The following is a 22,615-nucleotide window of genomic DNA, read 5'->3' as shown; positions in this document are numbered from 1 at the left end:
GTATAAAACTGCAGTTCCCCTTTCATCCACTAGGGGCTTGCTCCAAAACAGAGCAAATCCCCATAAACTCCCATGTTAAAAAGGTCAACTTCACGGCAGAAATAAACATGTTTACAGCCTGGTTCAAAAATCCATTTTCGGTTTATAGGACAGGTTTACCATCATGACAACTATGGGGGGAGTGAATTTTTTTTCTAACTCACCCGTTTTAAAGTAATCTAATCTCGAAGTTTGGCAAATTTAGGGGCGTTTCCTTTTGATTGACAGGTACCAATCTCTGCCTTCAAGTAAGAAGAACATAGAACAACTGCAGTTTTTAGCCAGTTAACAATGGGACTTAGCTTTAGCCCGCTTACCTCCGTTAGCTGGTTAGCTCCCGTTATCTTGGGGTTAGCACAGTTAGCCTTTAGCTACAGAAAGCTCAGAGTTCGCTCGATGTCAATCATCCGCCATGACACTCACGGCTCCCCTCTCAGCTCCACCTCTTTGCCCATTTTTGTATTTTCCGGGCAAGACGGCGCGCATGATGCTGTCAACATGGCGATGGTAGGAACCGCCCATCGAGCTTTAATTAAGCTCTTCAGAAACCTATGGGTGACGTCATGGAGACTCCGTCCATCTCTTTATATACAGTCTATGGTTTAGACACACTTTCCTATCAAATCAAATGTTCACCCAGTGGTGACCACTGAATCAAAATTAGCTTAGAATTAGTTATTTTTGTTCTTGCATTTCTGATGGGCTCAGTTGTTGGTTAAATTCTGTAGAGCAATGCTGTTGCATTATTCATGGGATCTCATAGAAATTCCAGTAAAACTGCAAATTCAATTCAACATATCAGTGTTTTTAAAGGTGTGAAATCTAACAGTATGAGCAGCACAGTGGTGTAGTGATTAGCACTGCAGCCTCACAGGAAGAAGGTCGGTGGTTGAGGCTCGACTGAGGGTATGTTTGAATAGTGGCCTTCCTGTGTGGAGTTTTATGCTCTCTCTGGCTACTCCGTGTGCTCTCTCCAGGTACTTCGGCTTCCTCCCACCCACAAAATGCCTGTTAGGTTAATTGATCACTTATCACATGAAAGTCACTTTAGATAGAAGTGTTTGTGAAATGACTGTAGAATATAACAGAAGAGCTGAGTTTCCATCAGTAGTGCAGAAAGATCAAACCAAAGTCTGATTCCCAAAAGGGAGTTTTTAGAGGCCACCTTGTCTCCGCTACATCATGGATGTCAAACTCCGGTCTTCAAGAGAACAATGTCATGCAGGTTTTAGATGTTTTCCTGCTTCATCACACCCAACTGAAACTTATGGATCTTTGTGCAGCACATGACAAAAAGTCACAAGAGCCGTTTATAATGAATAGGATGTTGGAGCAGGGAAACAACAAAAGGCAGCAGTCTTTAAGGTACAAAATCTTGGTGTGTACTACAAAATGATGTCACCATTGTGCCACTTCCAGTGTTTAACCCCCCAGGCTACCAAAGAGTCTGCTGCTGTTATATTGGCTATTTCAAAATAATAATGTTCCTCACACAACCTAGTTTTAACCTAATTTAATTTACACTTTACACACATGTTGGTGCTTTGTTAACTTGTTAACAAACTTGTTTGCCTTTCAGACTTAAAACGTGTTTCAACACGTATTGCATATGATTTATATGATGTTGCATATTTTATACCCAGAATTTTTTTCTTTTTATTAGGAATCAATGTATGGAAACACAATTATTTTATTATTTATATGAGCATTAAAGTCTGATGTTAGGTTGAGAGTTTTTTTTTTTTTTTTTTTTTTTTAATGAAGTTCTTAATGTTGTTTATTTCCAACAATCTATTTATATCACACTGACACATTATTTATCTACAAATAAAATATTTCACAAATGTTAAATGTAGGTGGATTAATCTGATGAGATATCAGTCTTATATTTCATCATATTTGACCATAGTTATCATCAAATATGATGAAAAATTGACTTCCAAATTATGTATTTTAATATGAGGCTAAAAACCATTTTACTTGATGCAGACTATAAACAATGCAGTTAGACTTGATGAAATTTCCTGAAATTAAAAAGAACTTTTTAGGCTTCGGACAAGTGAGAAATATCTTAAAGTAATGAAACGCTCTTTTACCGGTGAAGCTTTCAGCTCTGATGTTTTCTCCACTTGCTAGGCCAAGCAGGTCTCAGCTCTGGTTGTCCTGGTCCCCCCCAGCTCTGAGAGTTGCTTCCAGCTGGCTGAGGAGTCTGCACGCCATTGATCCTCTTTCTCTATTTCTGCACGCAGAACAGCCGCCTCCTTGTTGTATCACCTCCAAGTTGTTTCATCTGCTCTCTGAGCTTCGTCACCTTTGTTGTTAGAGCAGTTTTCTTCTCTGCGTCTCTGGATCTGAGCACTATACTTGCCTGGGCTTGCCTTAAAGGGCTAAATCTATATCTATGAAGGCTATGACAAGAAGTCCTGGTTCAAAACATGATTTAGTTTAGAACAAGGATTTAATTCCTTTATGGGAAACTGGGCCTCAAAGTTTTCTGAGCTTTTTGCAACAAGGTTGTTGTCAGGCTTGTTGCATTGCAGCAGGACTTATTTGACTTTAAAACATAACGACAAAATAAGATCCTATTCAGTTACTATTAAAAACAATTATTTACTGCTTGGTCATTTGCAGGAGTAAAGAAAATGGTTTATTGTTGAAGCAATTCATAACGAGTAGCAAACCGTTTCATGAGGCCAATCAAATATAATCATAATGAATAGACACCGTTGTTTTTTATAGAAATGAATGTTTACATTAACAGTCCTGGAAGAAAAAAGAGAATCAGCAAAATGAATGCCAGATGATTAAGAGGAAGAATTTTGCACAAAGAAAAGAAAAACACACCAATTACCTTTTGATGTCATGATGATTAACAGTCTCAATTAAGATTTCAGTCATGCAGACAAATTCCAACATCCTTCAAAGGCATTCATGGAAGATGTTCAGTAAATTGATTACATTTCTACTTTTTTCCATTATAATTATTTAATGCTGATGTTGATGCTGATAATCAGTTCTTACCTCCGTGTTTCTGAAGGTTTGCACTCACAAACTGTTTTTTTTTTTCTCAAAGGAGCTGATCCTCTTGAATCTTGAAACCACAGCAACCAAGAGTTTTATGGGACAAGATAGTTGAAGTGAAACACTGCAACTGCATGGTCTTTAAATGCAGCTTTACATGGAAGACTCAGAGAGAAAGCCTCAAAATGTCAGGCAGAAAGTAAGGTTGTCCTGTTTATGTTATTTATTCCAAATGACTAACCACATAGTTTATGTTGTCAGAGGAATATTGTTTTCCAAGGGTACTTACTCCATTTCAAACAACGTTATTATCATGCAGTCTCACATAACAGTCTGAAAGTGTTTGTGGACTTTAAACTGTTCAAGAAGTGGATTTTTGCAAGGATAATTAATCTTTTTGTCACTTTAGTCATTAAGGATTTATTTATACAACGGCTTGCGTCTATAAGCTAAATCTCTCACAGATGCAGACATTTCAGATGGAGTCCATGTCTTTTATTTTAAATGCACTAAAGGGACTTCCAAGGACATTTCCACTTACCACATGCTTCATTCCATATCGGGCTTCGCAGGGAGGTTAACCCAAATTCAATTTGTCTATGACTCATTAGTCATTTCTAATTTGCTCATTAAACCATCCAACTGCATTTGTTGTCTTTCTGAGGACATTTTATAAGTTATCATAGCACCACTTGGTCATAATTCATAAATCATTACTGATTTAATAACATTTACCAAGCAATCCATTTGAACTGCTATCATCTGGAATAAACTGATGTAATAAGATTTTATTCAAAACAATCCCCTCTGTCATTGCATTAGTGGATGTACAGCTGTCCAGGACAGCTATGATATTGTGCTGTAGTTTGACGGCGTGTTTTGTGTAAAATCTTGGATTTAGCAGAGAAGACATCTGCAGGGTTTTGTCCATTAATTTGGTTACAAACCAAGTAAGATCTACGACTTAAAGTCCCTCTTTCTTGATCCAGTGTCACCGACATGATTAATCATGTTGTTTCTTGTGTGGGAAACTGTCACCACATCAGGTGGTTGTAGTCTCACAGTCGTTTTGTCAAGTGCCTGACAGGTCAGCTGCTATACTCAGATTCTAGCTTTACAAGAGTAACTTGTTTGTAATAAAGCAGCCTTTGAGTTCCATCAGAGCTGCCAGGACATCTTTATTAAGATCAGCCGAACACACAAAATTAGATTTCAGTGCTTTAATTGTGTTATGGAACTGGAGCTGTATGGGTGAATCATTTTCAGCAACATAAAAGAATATGAGCATCTTCCATATTCAAAGGGCCAATTCACGTCTACATTTTTCATCGTGCCACATCTCATGTTGCTTATATCTACAACAGATTTTGAAAAAAATGTCCTCACTCGAGGAATTTAGATCCTAAAGTCACTCAGAAAAGCATTCGGAGAGTGACTTAAAGCAGCTCATTTCCACCCCATGTTATCGTCCTTTACACATATACGCTATTAGATACCTGATTCACTGATAATGAACCCTGAGTGTTGTCTATATTGCAGTGTTTGTTGCATGTTTATATATCAATTTCTTCTCTTGCTGTAATAAAAATCCCAGACCCGTTCTGGATTGTAGTTTCCAGAATTTTGTCGGAATCCAGATTTATCTTTGATATCTTGTAAATTGTTAGAAAGATTTTTCCTGTATTTGTTTTGGCCAAGCACCCTCACCACTGATAGTGGTGTTATGTTCGTTCATTTATTCACTCATTAGAGGCAGGGTCCACCCTGGACAGGTCACAAGTGCATCGCAGGGCCAACACAGAGAGACAAACAGCCACATTCAGCCTTGGAAGAATTTTAAAGTAACAAATAACCCCAGAGAGACCCTGATTCCTAAATCCAGACGGTGACCCGTCCCTTCATAAAAAAAAAAAATCATAAAAATCTGTCCAGTAGTGTTTGTGTAATGTTGCTAAAAAAATAAATAAATAAATAAAAACAAACACAGACAAACAAGAAGATGAACACTGGCAAAAAATAACATACTTGGTGGACGTAATAGTGTACCGGCCAGAATCATAAAGCTTGATCGATGCAGTAAGCATACCCTGATAGAGTATTACTTCAGCAGGGGGCAGATTCGGTCAAACATCAGCCTGTTAACTCACTGATTACAACTTTAGGAATGTAGGCACTGCCTGGATGACTTACCAAATAAAGCTCAAGACTGTTTCAATCTGAAGGGCTGTGCTCACTACTTACATGTCAAAACTGAGCTAATTCCAGTTTGTTTACATTCAGCTTGACAGTTTTTGGAACAGAATTAAAAGTGTTATTGCATACTCAGCAAGTTTGATGACTGAACAGTGTAATTGTAGGCTATGTTCTCAAAGAGCTCTTCGTGTCTGTTTTCCAGAAGAACACATTCTGTATAGTATAAAGCCCAAGAGTCAACAAGCCTAACAAATAAGAGTGTTTGAAATGCAAATGAGCGTAAATTATTACACTTTTATGAGGTTTCTCTGCAAGAATTCTATTGCATCTAAACTATACTCTCAGAGTTCAGAATTGCACCATCTCCATTATTAACTATGATTAAAAGAATTAATCAGAGCAAAAAAAAATATATTATTTTCAAAAGGAAAATACGTAAAACCATGTTTAGCAGCAAAAATAAAAATGAATAACAATGAAATTAGAAACAGTATAAACCGAGACTAGCCAGAAATAGTTTCTCCACTCCTAATGCCCTAGCCTAATTGTTTGGAGTTCTTCATCTTTAAAAGATTATTGTCTTTTTTAAACTTCTTTGCTTGGAAATTAGAAATATTCCAAACTCACTTTCTCCTGCAACCAAGATGCAAAAAAATGATCATATGTGCACCGGTGTGTACACTGTAACAGTATATTTTGTAAAGTAAGCATGCAGATACTCACCAAAAAACAAGAAAGTGTTACTGATGCAAAAATCCAGATGATAGTAGCAGATGTGCCGTGCCAGCAAAAAGCTTACACAGAAATGAGTATTGTGAGTGAACCATCTGGAAATGATTGAATTCGTGTTTTTGCCAGTCTGACATGCTGCAGGTGATCTCACAGATCAGGATTTTATTTAAAGTCACGAGCAGACATAATCCTCTTTTATCTGTCTGCAATTGATTATTTTTTATTGTTCTTATACGTAGTTAATGCCCTATTCAGCTATAGGGGCTTTCAGGACAAAGGATGTGAACCACTGGACAATGGTGACAACAACAGAGGAGTGTAGGAGGAAAAACACTAAAACACCACCCTTCATACAGATCTGATCTGGATTTACAAGAAGCTAGAAAGAGTAAAGAATTGCTGTTTTATGTAGTTTATGTAGCAACCTGAATCCAGAGAGGTACAAAGCTGGGATGTTTCTAATTCTATTTAACTTTGAAGTGATGAGTCACCGCTGGGTATGGCATCACACCAGAGCTGACAGCGTCCCTGTGTAAAAACATGGAAATAGAAGGACGGCTTTTGAAAATGCTTAGCTTTGTCTATCATAAAGACAACAGCATGAGGGGAGGTAGGGGGATTAACAATATGAAATACAGGAGCTGATAACAATAAATGATTACATACTTTATGCTGTCATGGAGAAGAATATTGGATTTGGAGTAAGGATTCAAGCCATCTTTTCTTCTCTGTTTTTGGAAGGGATAAGACACCCAACAAGTTGGGATGTCACAGCTGAAATTTTAAAATGGAAACAGAATCCACATTTCTTGATTCAAAGGGAATGGCATTTACCATTATTGTACACCCAGCAGCTAAGATCAGTAAATGAAAGAATAACTTATCTATACAACCTTGTCTCAAACACGTGTGTAAGCATCTCTTTGACACACAGGCAGCCTGGAATCTGTAACAGTGGAAGGTTATTTGTCTTTTTTTGTTGTTGTGGACACAGGCGTTCTCTCAAGGACAAAAATCCACAGAAACAGACAAGAAGGCATTGAGCTAGAACTACAAAATATGGTTGGGTTTTATGACTAATTTAAAAGTTCATATTGCGTGTCCTACATGTACAGAGTTGAAGAAGGGGGGGAAACGACTGGGATTCGCTCTGTAGTGGGTAGGAACTGTCGCTGACCCACATCTGATATTGATTTCACAACTGAAATCGATGTCAGAAGAAGAAAAGAGTTTGGTGCATTGCTGTTTGAAGAGCCGTATTTGTGAGCTCCCTTTTTATTAATTCAATTGAGCTCTCAGTATAAAACGAGCTTAAGTTGAACCCCTTCGTGTGCCACGTGGATAGCTGGAGCTTTTGTTTGGTAAGAGGATGCTCCACATCTGATAAAAGCTCTCTGCAATGGTTAACTATCCTTTCTTAGCACCACACAGTTCAGCGGATGCCACTGGGCGTAATCACTTCCCCCCACCCTCAACTTGAAGTGTAAGAGGGGCTGACATCCTGCTGAAGAGGCTGTGTGGTGCCAGATAAGACTGCCTGTATTCTCCTCCTCACTGATTGTGCACCGAAGAGGCCCTTGCCTAAATCAATTACAGCAGAATGTGGTGAAGGCTGTTTCAGTGTTTCCCATGGTTTCCCTGATTCACATTCTGGCACGAGTGCTTAAATAGTGTGTGCTGCACAACATGCCATTTGACACTATAAATAGATTATGTCATAAATGTAGCATACAACCCAACAGCCATGGAGTTGTGGTGCATTCTGCATGACTGCAATCTCTGCAAAGGTTTAACATTAAATGCGAACCAACTAGTTCACATCGGAAGACATTGTCTTGCTCTATTTTCCAATGTGTGCATCTGTTATTTTGTAGTAATACTATGCACAAAATCTTGTCTGACCAAGGGTAGCCTTGGTGCAAATAGGATGCAAACTGAGCAGAGTGTTGCCATTATTGGGGATGCGCACATAAATTATATTCCTAGAGCTTTGCTGGACTGAAACTTTGCAAGATTTAACAATGTAAATGAAGGCTTCAGATGCATGAGGTTAAAAAATAAAATAAAATAAAATAAAAAAAACAGACTTTTACACATTAACAGGTTTCTTTTGCCCCCATGCTTTTGAATTTCTTTAAAAAAAAAAAAAAGCCTTAAATGAACAAAGGTCATTGTGTTTCTTGTGATCTTGTGTGCACAGGTTTCTGCCTTTGAAGAGTACTTAGAAGTAGCTCTGCTTCCTCTCAAGTGGTTTTTCACAGGTTTCTCACATGCATTAGCCCCAAGCAATATCGCTGTGTGGCTACACTTCACTCCATAGACACTGAATAATGTTTATGTTGGGCTTGCTGACATTATGACCATTACTAACTCCACACATGTGCAGTCCTGCAGACCATGTGATCTTGCATTGGAACATGCCTAAGGCAAAATATGCATTTGCTGGAATGTATATTTTAAGATTAAACTATGATATAATATTATATATATATATATATATATATATATATATATATATATATATATATATATATATATATATATATATATAATTATTATTAAGTATTAGGTACAAAATATTTGCTCTGTCAATCCTACCAATAATTCAAAATTCATCCCATTCCTTCGCCTCTTTTAATGGTTCAGTGGTTTATTGATGACTCGTCCTCTGTCTCTGTACCGCTCCACTCTGCTGCAGGTAACAAGTTCTCGTACTGGCACGCCTGCTTACTGGTTGCTGGAATCTGGTGCTATGCTGGAGTGTTTGCAGCAGGTCCACTGTCTGGCTGGGGAGAGTATGGGGCTGAGCCCTACGGAACAGCATGCTGCATCAACTGGCATGCTCCCAGCTACAGCTCTGCAGCTATGAGCTACATCATCTGTCTCTTCTTCTTCTGCTACATCGTGCCCTGCACTGTCATCTTTCTGTCCTACACATTCATCCTGCTGACTGTGCGAGGCTCTCGCCAGGCCGTGCAGCAGCATATGTCCCCACAGAACAAGATCACTAATGCACATGCACTTATAGTTAAGGTAATGCAATAACTTAAGATTTTTCTGTAATTTATTTGCCAAATGAATATACATTTATATGACAAAATGTTTTGTTGTTTTTTTTCTGACTGTTGTCCCTTTTCAGCTTTCTGTGGCAGTTTGCATCGGTTTCCTGACAGCATGGAGTCCATATGCCATTGTTTCTATGTGGGCAGCGTTTGGTAACCCAGCAAATGTTCCACCCATGGCTTTTGCTTTGGCAGCTATCTTTGCCAAGTCCTCCACCCTTTACAACCCGATTGTTTATTTGGTCTTCAAGCCCAATTTCCGCAAGTCGCTGTGTCGGGATGTGGCCCAGTGTAGAAGCACACTCTGTGGATGTGTGTGTGAGCACGACGCTGCACAGAAGGGAACTTGCAGGCAGTCCCATCACAATGAAGAGTGCAACTCCACAAGGTTGTCCAACGGGTTACCAGAGAACCACAGGACCTGCAGACATTGTCCTTGCCCTGAAACAGCCGCTGGTGCCAGGGAAAACTTTACAGATTACAGCCCCCAGCAGACTGCCAGGATATTGAAAGGATCGCTGCACAGTGAGGTGGCAGTCAGTCAGCTCTCCAATGAGATGCAGAGTGATTTCCTCTAAGAAAGAAGAATACATCAACAGCACCAGACTATTAATGGTCATAAAAAAAATAAACGTTGAGATGATACGGCAAGAATGAAGGTGACAGAATGACTAATTGCAAATCAGGGAAAAGTGATATTTAAACATATTTAAACATGAATGAAAAGAGGAAGATGAAGACTCATTACGAATGAAAAAAAATGTATGATATAAGAGATTAAAACTGCTCTCATGCCTCAAATATGTGACACTGCCAAAAAAAAAAAAAGAAAACATGAAATACATTACATATAGAAAAAGGCAATACAACAAAAAAAAGCAAGCCAAGCAGTCCAGAGGTTTGTACATTATTATGTCATCAGGTTAAATAAACAGGCATCAGTAATTATCTGATCACTCTGAACTATCAACATCAGGAAAGGTCTTAGGATTCATAATGCAAATCTATTTACGCTGGATTCAGAGGGAGGAACTGATACTGAAACTTTCTACTCCAATCAAAAACGTCCCCCCCTTTTTACTACTACTGTACTTGACTTTGTATCTGTATTTATTTATGCATGCCTCAAACTGAAGGACTACAGGGTAACTGTTGTCATCTGACAGGAAATAAGTGTTGTGTACTTTTTGCTAGCAGGTGTCAAAGCTCCTTTAAATTTTACGACAGTGTGCTGAGCACTACATTCTTCTTTATAAACTGAGTTCATAAACTGAGTTCAGAGATGAAGAACATAGCATAGACGGGGAAAGCTTGCAAAGTAAACCCTCTGTTACCAGTGTAAAAATGGATAGTTTGTCCACAGCGTAGGAGAGAAGAATGCCGATTTGGTCAACATCTCTGTATCCAATCACCCCTGGGAAGATATGAGTGCAGAACTTCTGCTGTAATACTCAAGAAGCTCTGTTCACTCCCAATTGGAGGGTCTCCAGATGGTAAATTTTTAGGTTTCTGATGATCAACATCTGAAAAATTAACTAATACATTTGAATAATGAGACTATTTTCCCCATCATACAAATCACAAGATTTGCTCCTTGGAAAATTAAAGCAAAAATGTGCAATAAATACACAAAAAAAATGTATAATTTGGTGCTGATTACATTTTTTTTTCTTTTATTTATGCAACAACAACAAAAAAAATATTGTTGAAGTTGAGTGGCTGTTGGCATATTTTTATATCCCAGAAGTTGAGTATTGAGTATTAGGCAGCTGTCTTGTTTTAAAAACAATGCAGTAAAAAAAAAAAAAAGTTATAGAGTATGGGTTCTCTTTAGTTAATTTTGGCTACAGTTTTACAGTGTACCTTAGAAAATGCAGTCTTATCTCTATTAGAAAATCCTCAGATGCAAAGAGACAAGATGATCACGAGGATGTAAATAAGCCTGGACTTTTAAGTTGTGGCATCTCATTTTGTTTTCTTAGAATTTGGCAGAAGATTTTGTTAGAAGTCAAACCTTTATCTTTCAAATTCCTTAAAGTAATTGTGATACTCTTAATCTATAGCAACATACCCAGATTAAAACAATTAACCTTGTTAGTGTTGGATTGTGACATTGCATGATGCAATCCTACAAAAACAGGACATAATATTCTAACAATGAGAGATTCTTTTATCGGATCATCCTTAACCTATTTGGATGTGTGAAACTGTAAGAATGGAGGAAAATAATCATGTGGTGTATTCATGCTGTATTCTAATGTGCCTCTGTGAGAGCATGTTTCATGTGCAGGAGTAAAAGTGTGTAAATGGCCAGAGGAAGTAAAAGCTAATTATTTAAGCTTTGTAACACACCCAAAAAAAAAAAAAAAAAAAAAAAAAAAAAAAAATCAAGATAAGATAAAAGTAAACATCCAACATGTGAATAGTTCCATTTCATTTCTACAAAATAAGAGAACAAACAAAAAAAAAAGGCTATGCATGAATATAGACCACTTGCCTTCAGTGCTCCTCTTGCCTGCTGTTCTATGAAAAAGATTGCAACATGAGAGACAGAAGGCTTTCCCTCAACATTGTTCCAATAAAAATGCCCACTGAGCACAGCTGAGCTTAACCAATGTTTGCCCAACAAGCAGTTTTGTACTTTTCCCCAGGCGGCAAAGGTTGTCAAATGGATGTACAATCAGATGCGGATTGTACGAGATAAATTCGATCTGCTTCAGTGCGCGTTGTGGCTGACTGGCTTGGCTTTCATGATTCCTTGATTCACTATGCTGATAGGGAGACAGCAGCTCTGTGCACTTTTCACAAATTACCTGACAACAAAAGCGGTTCTCATTTGTTGTTCTTATTTTTAGGTTGACATAAATGAATTTGCCTGAGGTCATGCAAAACAACCAGGTTATGACTTTTGGTGTGTTCTGCTGCGTGCTACACTCTTTAAATGACTGCTCTTGTCTTGCTAGTGTCTTCTTGAAGCTAATAAAACAATATTACCAGCTAAACTAACATCCCACACAAACCAGAAACTCTGGGGTTAGATGCTTGTTAGCACTGCTTAGACTAACCTTAACTCCATAAACAAGACAACACCCACTGCCTTTATTTGTTTTAGTGAGCCTACTGAACTCAAAAGGGGGGATTAAAAAAAAAAAAAAGAAACCAATTAATCTCGTAAAGTGTTTAACCTAACTTAGTATTTTCCCATAAGGTATCCAATAACACTCAGTTGTCTAATCAGATACTGAATGTGGAAGTGCACATTACCGGCAACCTGAAAGGGTCATTCTACCTCTTTAAATTCAAGATGGAGGATCAAGACTATTTCTGCCATGACTTTACAGTGAAAGTCTGTTTCATATCATAATAAATTACTCTGTGGTGACTTAGGAAATTTTACATTTTTTTGTATCAATCCCAAATAAAATTTTTACTCCAAAAATGTTATATTCAGTAATGCAATGCAGTTAAGAGTCACAGTCGCGCTCTATGTGTGACTGCTTAACATGTGCAAACCCTCATGCATCAGCACCAGACAGTGATTATTAGCCCTAATCACATGACACACATCTCTCTTTGTACACCCCCTGCTGCACTACTGCAGCTCTTTGACTGCTGTGCTGTTCTCCATGTGAACACACAGATGTGGGATGTCCCCAGGCAACTTCTTTTCTTCTCATCAATCCCAAATCTGTAGATGTTGAAGTTATGCATAATTTTTTTTAATGTTATTCCAAAACACAAATAAAAAGTGATTTATTGTGGCAGAAGATAAAAAGCAATGCCGCATCTGAAATCCAGTCAAATCAAACAAGTCTTACACTTTGAGCACTCTCAGAACCTGAGCCCAGACTTGTGAAGTTCAAGTGTGAATCCTTTAACACTTGAGCTGGGAGATGACATGAAGGAAGCCTTGGGCTGTTTGTAGCCTGAGTTTATTACAGCTGACACATGTAGCTACATGTGAAAGGCTTACTGCTATCAAATAAATAAATAAATAACTAAAAAGAAGCACCGTTTGCAAAGACACTGTTTGCAAAAACAGGCATTGCCATCGTCATCCAAAGGTCTTATCAGGATGTTGGAAACAATACTGTCATCTTCAACTTTGCATCTACAGTTTGTATCTGACAACGAACTATCTGGGTGTACAGGGTAACAGCTTATTGTTGAATCTTGTAACCTCCAGGGTGAAAAAATGAGAGATGAGTTGTCAACAAGCTGTGTAAAGCCCGTTATGGCACTTATTTCCTAAAGAAAACAAAATGATTGTACTAACTCCTCTGATGTCTGCAGACTAACAGTGTTTTTATGTGAAACTGGAACATTTAGAAAAGAGGAAACGTGGAAAAAACTGACGGATCAGTGAAATTGAAGAGGAATGTTCTGCTCGTCATGCTGCAACCAAAGGTTACAGACACCTTTACACCCACTGTCAAAGCCAAAATGCTGTTTTTGGACTCTCATATTTTTCTACCAATATGCAGGTTACCATGAGAATATACATATCAAAGACTTGGCTTCAGGTCCTGCATTGGAGAGGCTTTGTTTAGCCCAGTGTTGTGGACAAAGATAGATTAACAAACCAGTAAACATGAATATCTGCTTCTGATGTCTCTTTCTACTTTGTTCTGCTCAAAGAACAAATTCTGCAAATACCTAGGTGCATATTCTGCATTACTAGCCATTCCCACCTGGGTCATCAACACTGGCTTTACTTATTCAAATTATATATTGTATAATACTGTATATACCTGCATGATGTACATATTATGTGTTTGTACAGATGCCAAATGTAAATCATATATCATTTATGATTATCAGCCAAAATGTCTGAAAATTATGGAGAAAGCCCTTTTAGTGTCTTCAAATGGGGATGATGGATTTTATTTTTGTGCTGTTTTAGCTTAAATCGGAGTGTTTCCAAAAAAAAAAAAAAAAAAAAAAAAAAAAGCTGCTCAATATGAGGTTTTAACACAAAAAGCTGCCAGATCTGTGGAGTGCCTCACTGCAGCTGGAGTCTATTTAATCTAAGCTCTTTTAAAGTTCCCATGAAATAGCTAAAGCAGTACTATTTGCCTTTGCATATGGACACATTTCCTGTAAAAACAGACGCTACTGTGGCTGCACAAGTCAGGGAAGCAGCTCATGCTCATTGTGTTGAGAGAGTGAAACCACAATGGACCCAAAGACTTCACAATGTTTTTCCCCAGCAGTAGTACTTTACAGCAGATATAGAAATTAAAAATATTGGGGGAAAAAAATCAAAACAAATAAAAAAATGAACAAAAGAAAAACATATTACAAAATATTAACAATATTTGGTTTACTTTAATAACAAGAAGAAGAACATACTTCCAAAATGCAACATCATTATGGTTGAACTTCTGCACTGTGCTCCATTTTCCATCAATGTTGTTGATTTCACAGACACATAAGTCCAATGGTGGAATTCTGTTTATTGCAGCATCATAGTACAGATAATACTACTTTCATGAAGTTGACTCTTTCTACCCCTTAATTAACCCTGACATCTGATAGTAAATTTGATTCTTTGTTCACTGCTAAGAGAGCCAAGTAGTAGTGGATGTGTTTGGTGTGATTATACTCACTCGAATAAGTAGTTTACACCAGCTGAGCTTAATTAAGGTATCAAAGTGCTGATAAGGCAGATCCACCTCTAGCTGGATGGACTATCATTATCCATTGCATTAGGAAATCAGCTGGTGTCACCACCACAGTGAAAGGTGTCATTTTAACCTTTCACTCAGAGTTGGATCTGTCCAGGCTCACCTGGAAATCCCTGCAAAGATTTCATCCCATTGTGGACTCTGAATTTGTATAAATTCCTCATTGAGCACTTATAGCAATTAGGAATATTTTAGGTCTGAATAATTTGATAAATCCATTATACATTGTTTTGTCAATTTATATAATATTCCACTAAATGCAAATGTGAGCAGGAAGAAGCAACTTGAATCTAAAATTTCTGATGACAAAGTTTTTTGTATGAAGCAACTTGGTTTACTTTCTTTTTTCTTTGTTTGTTTTCGTTTTCAAACAGCAAATATTTTGTCCTCAGGCCATATTCTACTTGGCGTGGGTTGCTCTGTTCTGGCACATGTAAATACACATGGTCAGACATGGACACATCCCATTTGGCAGACCCTCACCCCCAGTTTCTAAGACACAAACAAGGCTGAATGTGATGTGTTGTACATATGTGTATGTTTGTATATGGAAAAGCTTTGTCTATCTACATAGATTTTAAGATTATAATATTACATTATAATAATTAAATTATTATGATTGTTGTCAGTGAAGTTTCAAATGCACTGTGAAAATGTTTACATCTATTTTTGTGGGAAGAATATGAAGGTTGTATGAAAAGTGTTACGTACCCAAGGGCATATAATTTGTTCTGATGTAAAATGGAATGGTGAATAAATATAATCGAGGATTCAATAAATGAGTACTTCACTGTGATCATTATGTTTTAAAGGCAGGGTATCACAGAAGGAAATGTTTAATTACGTACATAGACTGTATAAAAAAAGAAACGTCACGTCATTACGTCACCGTAGGCTCCAAGAAAAGCTCATTGAGCGGTTCCCACCGTCGCCATTGTGGCAGTGTCACATGTGCTGTGCAGAAATACAAAGAAACAGAGCTGAGAGGGGGGGTTGTAAGAATAGGGATGACAAATATTAAACTCAGAGGTGCCTGTAGCTAAGCACTAACTGAGCTAACAAGCTAATAGAGGTAGGTTGACTAAAAGCCATGGTTCTGCTACATTCTGCGTTCTTGGAACCAGATATCAGGTACCTGTCAGTGAAACACATGCCCCCAATTATACAGAATTTCAGAATTTATTACTTCTATACGGATGAGTTGTCAAAAAATTTACTCTCCCCACAGTTGTCTTGAAGGTAAAGCTGACGTATTACATTTAAAATGTTTTTTTGTTTTTTTTTTATCCAGGCTGTAAATATGTTTATTTTTTGCTGTGAATTTGGCCTTTTTAACCATTAAACGGTCTATGGGGATTGACTCCTTTTTGCAGCCAGCCTCTAGCAGATGAGACTGGAACTGCAATTTTGGCTCTTACGCCTAGGTTTTACATGTACCAACGGAGATTGTTCCTTGAGTATGTAGCCTACCATTTTACATTCTACATCTACTGTTTCACTTACAGTAACAACATCTGGAATATATTCTTTATGTGCAGTCACATACAGTAAAAACTGGATATTCAGGCAAATGTCTGTCACAATGCACGCTAACATTTTATGCATTATTTGGGAAGCAAATATATATATTCTGTATGATGATCCTTTCAGAAAGACAAGAAAGGGGGAAAAGCCTCTTATCAGAGCAAATACTTCTATATTATTGTGCATGATCTGAATAAAAATGTTGTTTAATGGGAAAAGTTTAGTTTTCTTTAACTCCCTCTCTCATACGTCTTTGCATTTGCATTCAGTCATACCAACTTCTGTCTGAGGCAGGCTGCCAAGTATCACTCACAGGGAGCTGTGAATGTTCTTTTCCCACTGTCACTGCTCAAAGATGGCAAGAAATTAAAAGAAATTTTAATACAGATCTCAGGGCATGATATAAATCCAACTTTTTTTTTAAAGAATTTAATTGAACTTCTGTTAGGTTGATGTTTTTCTGTTATTCTGGACCTTCTGACTGATGGACAACCCAATTTAAGTCCATAACTATAACCTCCCACATCAGATCTTATCTGATAAATGTATTTATTGTAAATTTTAAGTGATTAGTTACAATCTCTGGTCCACAATCTGTTCTGTCATTCACAAACACCTGCATAACCTCTGAGCCTACAGTTCATTCATCATTCATTCATTATCCTAACCGCTTAGTCCAATGAAGGGTCACGGGGAAGCTGGAGCCTATCCCAGCAATCTTTGGGCAAAAGGCAGGTACACCCTGGACAACTTGCCACTCCATCGCAGGGCCACACAGAGACAAACAACCACTCACGCTCACACACTCTCCTCTGGGCAATTTAGAGCAACCAATTAACCTAACGTGCATGTCCTTGGATGGTGGGAGTAAGTCAGAGTACCCAGAGAGAACCCACTCATACACGGGGAGAACATGCAAACTCCACACAGAAAGGCCACTGTCCAAACCTCCTCTCTTCTGAGTATTGAACCATTGACCTTCTTGCTGAGGCCACATTGCTAACCACTACGCCACGGTGCAGGCTGAGCCTACAGTAATGCATCAATAATTAAATTCTTTGTACTTAGTTAGAGTCACTTGGGTCCTAAATCTGCAGAGTGGTGAGACCACTCAGCACAGAGAGAACATAGATGATCGATAAGCAGACAGTGTAATAAGATACTATTCATTTAATTCTTAGCACATCAGTTGCATACAGATTCAGTGACTGATCCTGGATTAAATACATGTTAATATTCTAGACCTTCAGAACAAAGTCTCAAATAAAAAAATTTTTGCAAATCATCATTAGCTGTGTGTGAATATTTAACCAACAGATCAGCTCAGCTCCCCAATATAATAAACCTATAATAACATAAAAGCTCTGCATAATTATTCATTTCACTGATGTGTATTAGGATAACTTTCTCACTGAAGGCACTTAAACTAATCCCATTGCTGAATGGAAATGTCAGGTATGCAATAAATTCAGAGGAAGGACTCTAACAGTAAACTGCATGTCATAAAAATAAATTGATGACCTACAAAACTTTATGATTTTTAGAAAGGTCTGTATGTGCAGGATGGCTATGTATCCCTCTTGTTACTGAAATGTGGGAAAGCTCTAATGTTCTGGCTCTTTTCCCTGTGCAGAGGCGTTTGTTTAACTGAGTTTCTTCATAAAAGATGAGCTTTGAGGCCTCCTTTATTTGACAAGAGATTAGTTTGGACAACGTGAAAGCACGAGTCGGAACCTGAAAGCAGGTGTCTCACACCAAAAGCATGAGAGGTGGCGACCCTTCATTGTGATTACTTTTCTCCCTATGAATTCTGCTGTATTTAACTGGGTGTTTTTCCTTCAGCTTTGTGGCTCCTTACTGTTGTCAGGAACTGTAATGTATCGTTGAAGATTAAAGAAAGTTCAGTAAATTTAATATTTTGGACAAGAAGTCCCTTTCTCCTGTTGTTTCAGAACTATTTGTTCCTTGCACAAGTTGTTCCTGGTCAAAAAGCACCGTGAGTAAATTTTCAGTTTATGGGAAAGATTTGGCCCTGCGATGGACTGGCGAGCTGTCCAGGGTGTACCCTGCCTGTCGCCCAAAGCCAGCTGGGATAGGCTCCAGCTTCCCCGCGACCCTGAATTGGAATAAGTGGTTTGGAAAATGAATGAATGAATGGGAAAGATTTGTGAAATGTGGGTGCAATTATAAAAGAAAAGGAAAACACAAAGAAAGTCATTCAAGCCATTTAGAACTCGGAAATTATGTCAAAGCAAGAAACTCCTCAGAGCCAAGCTTTGGTTTAATAATTTAGCAACAGCCTTGGTTAGCATCAAATCTGCTCCAACTTGTAGCAAAACACATTCAACTTGTTCATGCACTGCTTAGGAAACATCAATAAGCAATTTCAATTAGTGTTATGTCAACCAAATAAGTGTGAATCAATACAGTTCACAGAAAGCAGCAGTCTGTTAATCAGAAGGTTGATGTTTGATCCCCATCTTCCTTAACCAATGTCTTAGAGCTCTCTTTGGCACTGACACTGAACTCTCGTTTGGCTCCGATATATTCACTGCTGTGTGACAGAGAAAGAAGCTCGCTATATCCTGTCAGATGGTAAAGGTATGAGTGTGTTTGTGTGCATGAAAGTATACATGTGGTTAAAGTCTGAGTGCTTGGAGTGGTGAAAAACACAAGAAAACCATTATAACTAAAAACAAAAGCCAATTAGAAACTTACCAACAATTGCATCCTGCAGTAATAAAACCACAATCAATGAATCAGTGAATTACTTTTTGTACGGCTTCATTAAACCCTAACAGATTTGGAGAGAACATTTCCACGGAATAAGTACCATATTTAACCTTCATGTGCAACCAAACAGTTAATCATGTGAGGTAACGTGCTTCTCTTTTATGCAACATGTCATGTTCTTATGAAGTTAACATTAAAGCATAATGCAAAAGTTGCTGTCAGCAAATCTGTAAGTTCGTTGAAAAGCAGATCACATTCAAAGTTAATGCCAAACCCTACTGTGCATGCTGATTCTTTTATGCTACTTCTTGTAATGCGGAGTTGTCATGCATTAAAACTCTTTGTTAAATTACCATTGCTACTGTTGTTTAAAAGCACTAAGATTTTCAGATAGATTTGAGTGCATTCAGCTACTGCCAGATTAATGGATGGGGGTGTATGGCTGAAAGAAGTTTATGTTTTTTATTCTGTCTTTTTTTTCTGGATCACTTTTTTCCTTTTGAAAATGCTAAAGGCCAAAAGAAAACACGCTGAGAGATGGTATTCATCTTCTTGTTGCTTTATCACAGCAACCTCATGTTTTTTTACCTTGTGCTATCAATGTTTTCCTACTTCATTAACACACACACAGGCACACAGACATCATTGTGATAGGATTTCTTAGAAGGCATGAATAGATTTTGAGCTGTAATTGGTTTTGTCACAGTGTTCTGCACCTCCAAAACAAGACTATTGATTGAGTTTTCATAAATATTTTGTTGATTGAGAGAGCCATGGTCTCTTCAACAATGCTTTAGTCAACAAGGGTGTTTTTTTTCTTTTATAAGTGTGTGTTTATGGTGACCAACTGGTATTAAATTAGAAATGTAAATGACAAAGAAGATCATTCGTGTTGTTTCTTTGAAGGTTTTTATTTTGTCGTTGTTGTTGTTCCCTGAGGACTGAGTCGATAATCAAGCTAAAGCTATGCCATTAGTATTATATAATAGGCTTTAGTTCAATATGTACTCAAATGATATACTCCATTTTAATCTTAATCCTTAATCAGGAGTTAAGCAGCATCTCTGACCTTGAGCGGAGAGAGAACTTATTTTCCCACTTCCTTTAACTGAACACATATTGAATAAATATCTGCTGCTGCTGTTTCTGCTCCACACTTTATCCTCTCATTTTGTCCTTGCACACCTGGCCCATTGCATTAACCCCACAGATTTAGAGGTAGAGCAGAGAGATACACTGTATGCAAACAGATGGATGTGATCTAGCGGCTTCACCTTAACAAGATGTCCCTGCTGAACACCATCTGCCAAACGATCTAAACTCTGCCAGGTCTGCATTACAGCAGGATGGAGAGGTACATGCAAATGTGAAGCGACTGCAGCAGTAAAGTATCAGGATACCTCCTAATGTCAATCATGACATTATACCAAAGGCAAAACCTTTATCGGTGCATTGGATTTATTCGTCATCTGTGTGTGATGGTACTGTTTTTCCAAAGAAAAAAAAATCTTATAAAATCCACACATTTCTCTTTTAAGCTACCTGCATGAACAACTTTATTTAGATCACACTTCAAAAACAACAAAGTAGACAGAAAAGTGTTGAAATGGGCAAAGTTAAAATAACCAAAATACAATCAAATGTCAGCGAGTTGTTCTTTGTAAGAGGCCAAGGTAAGAAATGTGCTTTAAGTAAAGATTTAAAAACAGAAATAGAAAGAGACTGTCTAATATATAAAAGCAGCTCATTACACGGTTTTAGTGCTGCCATTGCAAAGGCTTGGCCCCCCTCTGAGTTTCCAGCTTGTCTCAGGGGGAGTTGTCGGGGACTGAAGAGCTTATAAAGGGGCAACAACATTGAAACACGTTAAAGCAAATGCAAAAAGCAATCTAAAGTGGATCCTATAGTGCATGGGCAGGCAGTGAAAAGAAGAAAAATCCAACTTGATGTGCTCGTACTTGCGTGTGCCAGTTGAAAGATGTGCAGCATGGTTTACAAGCTGCAGGCAAAATATAGAGGACTGGCTCAATCCCCAAAAAAGGTGCATTACACTAATCCAGCCGGGTGGTTACAAAGGCATGAATTACTGTTTCAAACTGCTGTCATGTCAGAAAGTATTTAATTTTATCAGATGTCTCAGGTGAAAGAAAATGGTAATAAAAACACACTGAATTGGCTTTCCATCTTGAGTTCAAAGTCCATTTTAAAACCCAGGTTTACCATCTCTGGCTTGCTAAATAATCTAAAGTTATCTAGATCTATAGTGAGAACACCAGCGAGTCCAAACACAACAAGCACTGTTTCAGAGTCAATTAGATAAAGAAAGTTCAGTGTCATCCAAGATTTATTATCTGTCAAACATGTTTGAAGATAGCAGAAAGTCTATCCTTCTTTATTAGAGGAAGATATATTTAGCAGTCACTTAAATAGCAAGCCATGTCTCCTGACAACTGAGCTCAAGGTGAGCAACTAAAGAAAACAGAGGTGGTCCCAAAATGGATCCCTGCAGCACTCCATAGTACAATGGAGCACAAGAGGACTCACAATCCCCTAGATGAACTGAAAAGTTTTGTTTAACCTCACCTTTATGCCAAGAAAATGTTGCAAATATGAGGTTAAAATAATTTGGTCAACCGTATCAGACGCAGTAGTTACCAGAATTGCATGATAAAAGAATATTATTCAAAACTAGGATTGAAAAAATAGTGCTCATTTAGGAGTGGTATTACATGATTATAAACAAGTCTTAGCTAGACTTTAGATTTTTAAAAAAGGCAAATTGGAAACTGGCCTCAAGTTTGCAAGAATATTTGTATCTAGTTTTTTGGGGGGAAACCACTTCCAAGGTGAGACTTTTATTAATATTGGTTAAAATTGATGAGCCCACAGTAAAAAAAAAAAAAAATTAAAAATAGTTCTGTCAACAAACAGAAAAAACCTGAAGGCTTTAGGTGATTTATTGCTTCCTGTAGCTGAGCAAGAGGCACATGGTGAAACTGGTAGAAAACAGCCGAGCACGCTGCAGGAGCTGAGGGGTCAGACGTGGGAAATATTAACTGTGCCCTTACAAAGTTAGTTGTTAAACATATCATTTACTAAGTTTCTGTGGTGGAGTGGGATTCCTCCCTCCCACATTGGCCTCCAAGCTGCAGCACATCAGCAATCAATGCTGGGCGGAGCTGGGTGCCTTTATATCCAGCCAGGTGTTTTCTCCTTCACTGCGTCTCCCTTGCCTGGTTTGAGGCAGACTGATGGTTGGTGTGGTTAGTGTAGCCTGAACTTCAACTCCACTGCTCTGCATGTAAGTACCGACATCCTTTTCTTGCCAACTGGGGTTTGATGGTTTCAAGGTGTCATACCAACTACTTTCTACAGTGTGGTTGGGCAGCTTCACCTTTGAGGTGTATGGATTGGCTGAATTTGAGCCAGCGTCAGGACAGCAGTACTCCTGGCTCTTTCCTTCTCCTCCTTGTGGGAGAGGCAACATTGGGCCTGAGAAAAGAGCTGCTATTTTGTCTCCACTGTGACCCCTGACCATTCGTCCAGACTGCAGGCGGCCCAGTGACCAGGCCCTGAATAAATGTGTACTCCCATATTGAGTGCAACGGGTATTCCAGCACTTAC

General features: G+C 38.1%; 1 protein-coding gene across 2 annotated transcripts in view; it reads left to right on the top strand.

The window, feature by feature from the left end:
• opn7b (opsin 7, group member b) overlaps nt 1-15,497 on the top strand; it is a 94,690-nt gene extending 79,193 nt beyond the window's left edge. For both annotated transcript variants that reach the window (XM_079239068.1, XM_079239069.1), the window contains exons 5-6: nt 8,684-9,018; nt 9,125-15,497. In XM_079239068.1, the coding sequence (XP_079095194.1) occupies nt 8,684-9,018; nt 9,125-9,625 (836 nt within the window). In that variant the 3' untranslated portion in view covers nt 9,626-15,497. The remainder of the gene's footprint in view (nt 1-8,683; nt 9,019-9,124) is intronic.
• The last annotated feature ends 7,118 nt before the right edge of the window (nt 15,498-22,615 follow it).

The sequence above is a fragment of the Telmatherina bonti genome (assembly GCF_933228915.1).
Source record: "Telmatherina bonti genome assembly, chromosome: 4".
Classification (NCBI taxonomy): domain Eukaryota; kingdom Metazoa; phylum Chordata; class Actinopteri; order Atheriniformes; family Telmatherinidae; genus Telmatherina; species Telmatherina bonti.
Note: the sequence above shows the minus strand (reverse complement) of the source record. Positions and strands in the feature narration are given on the sequence as shown.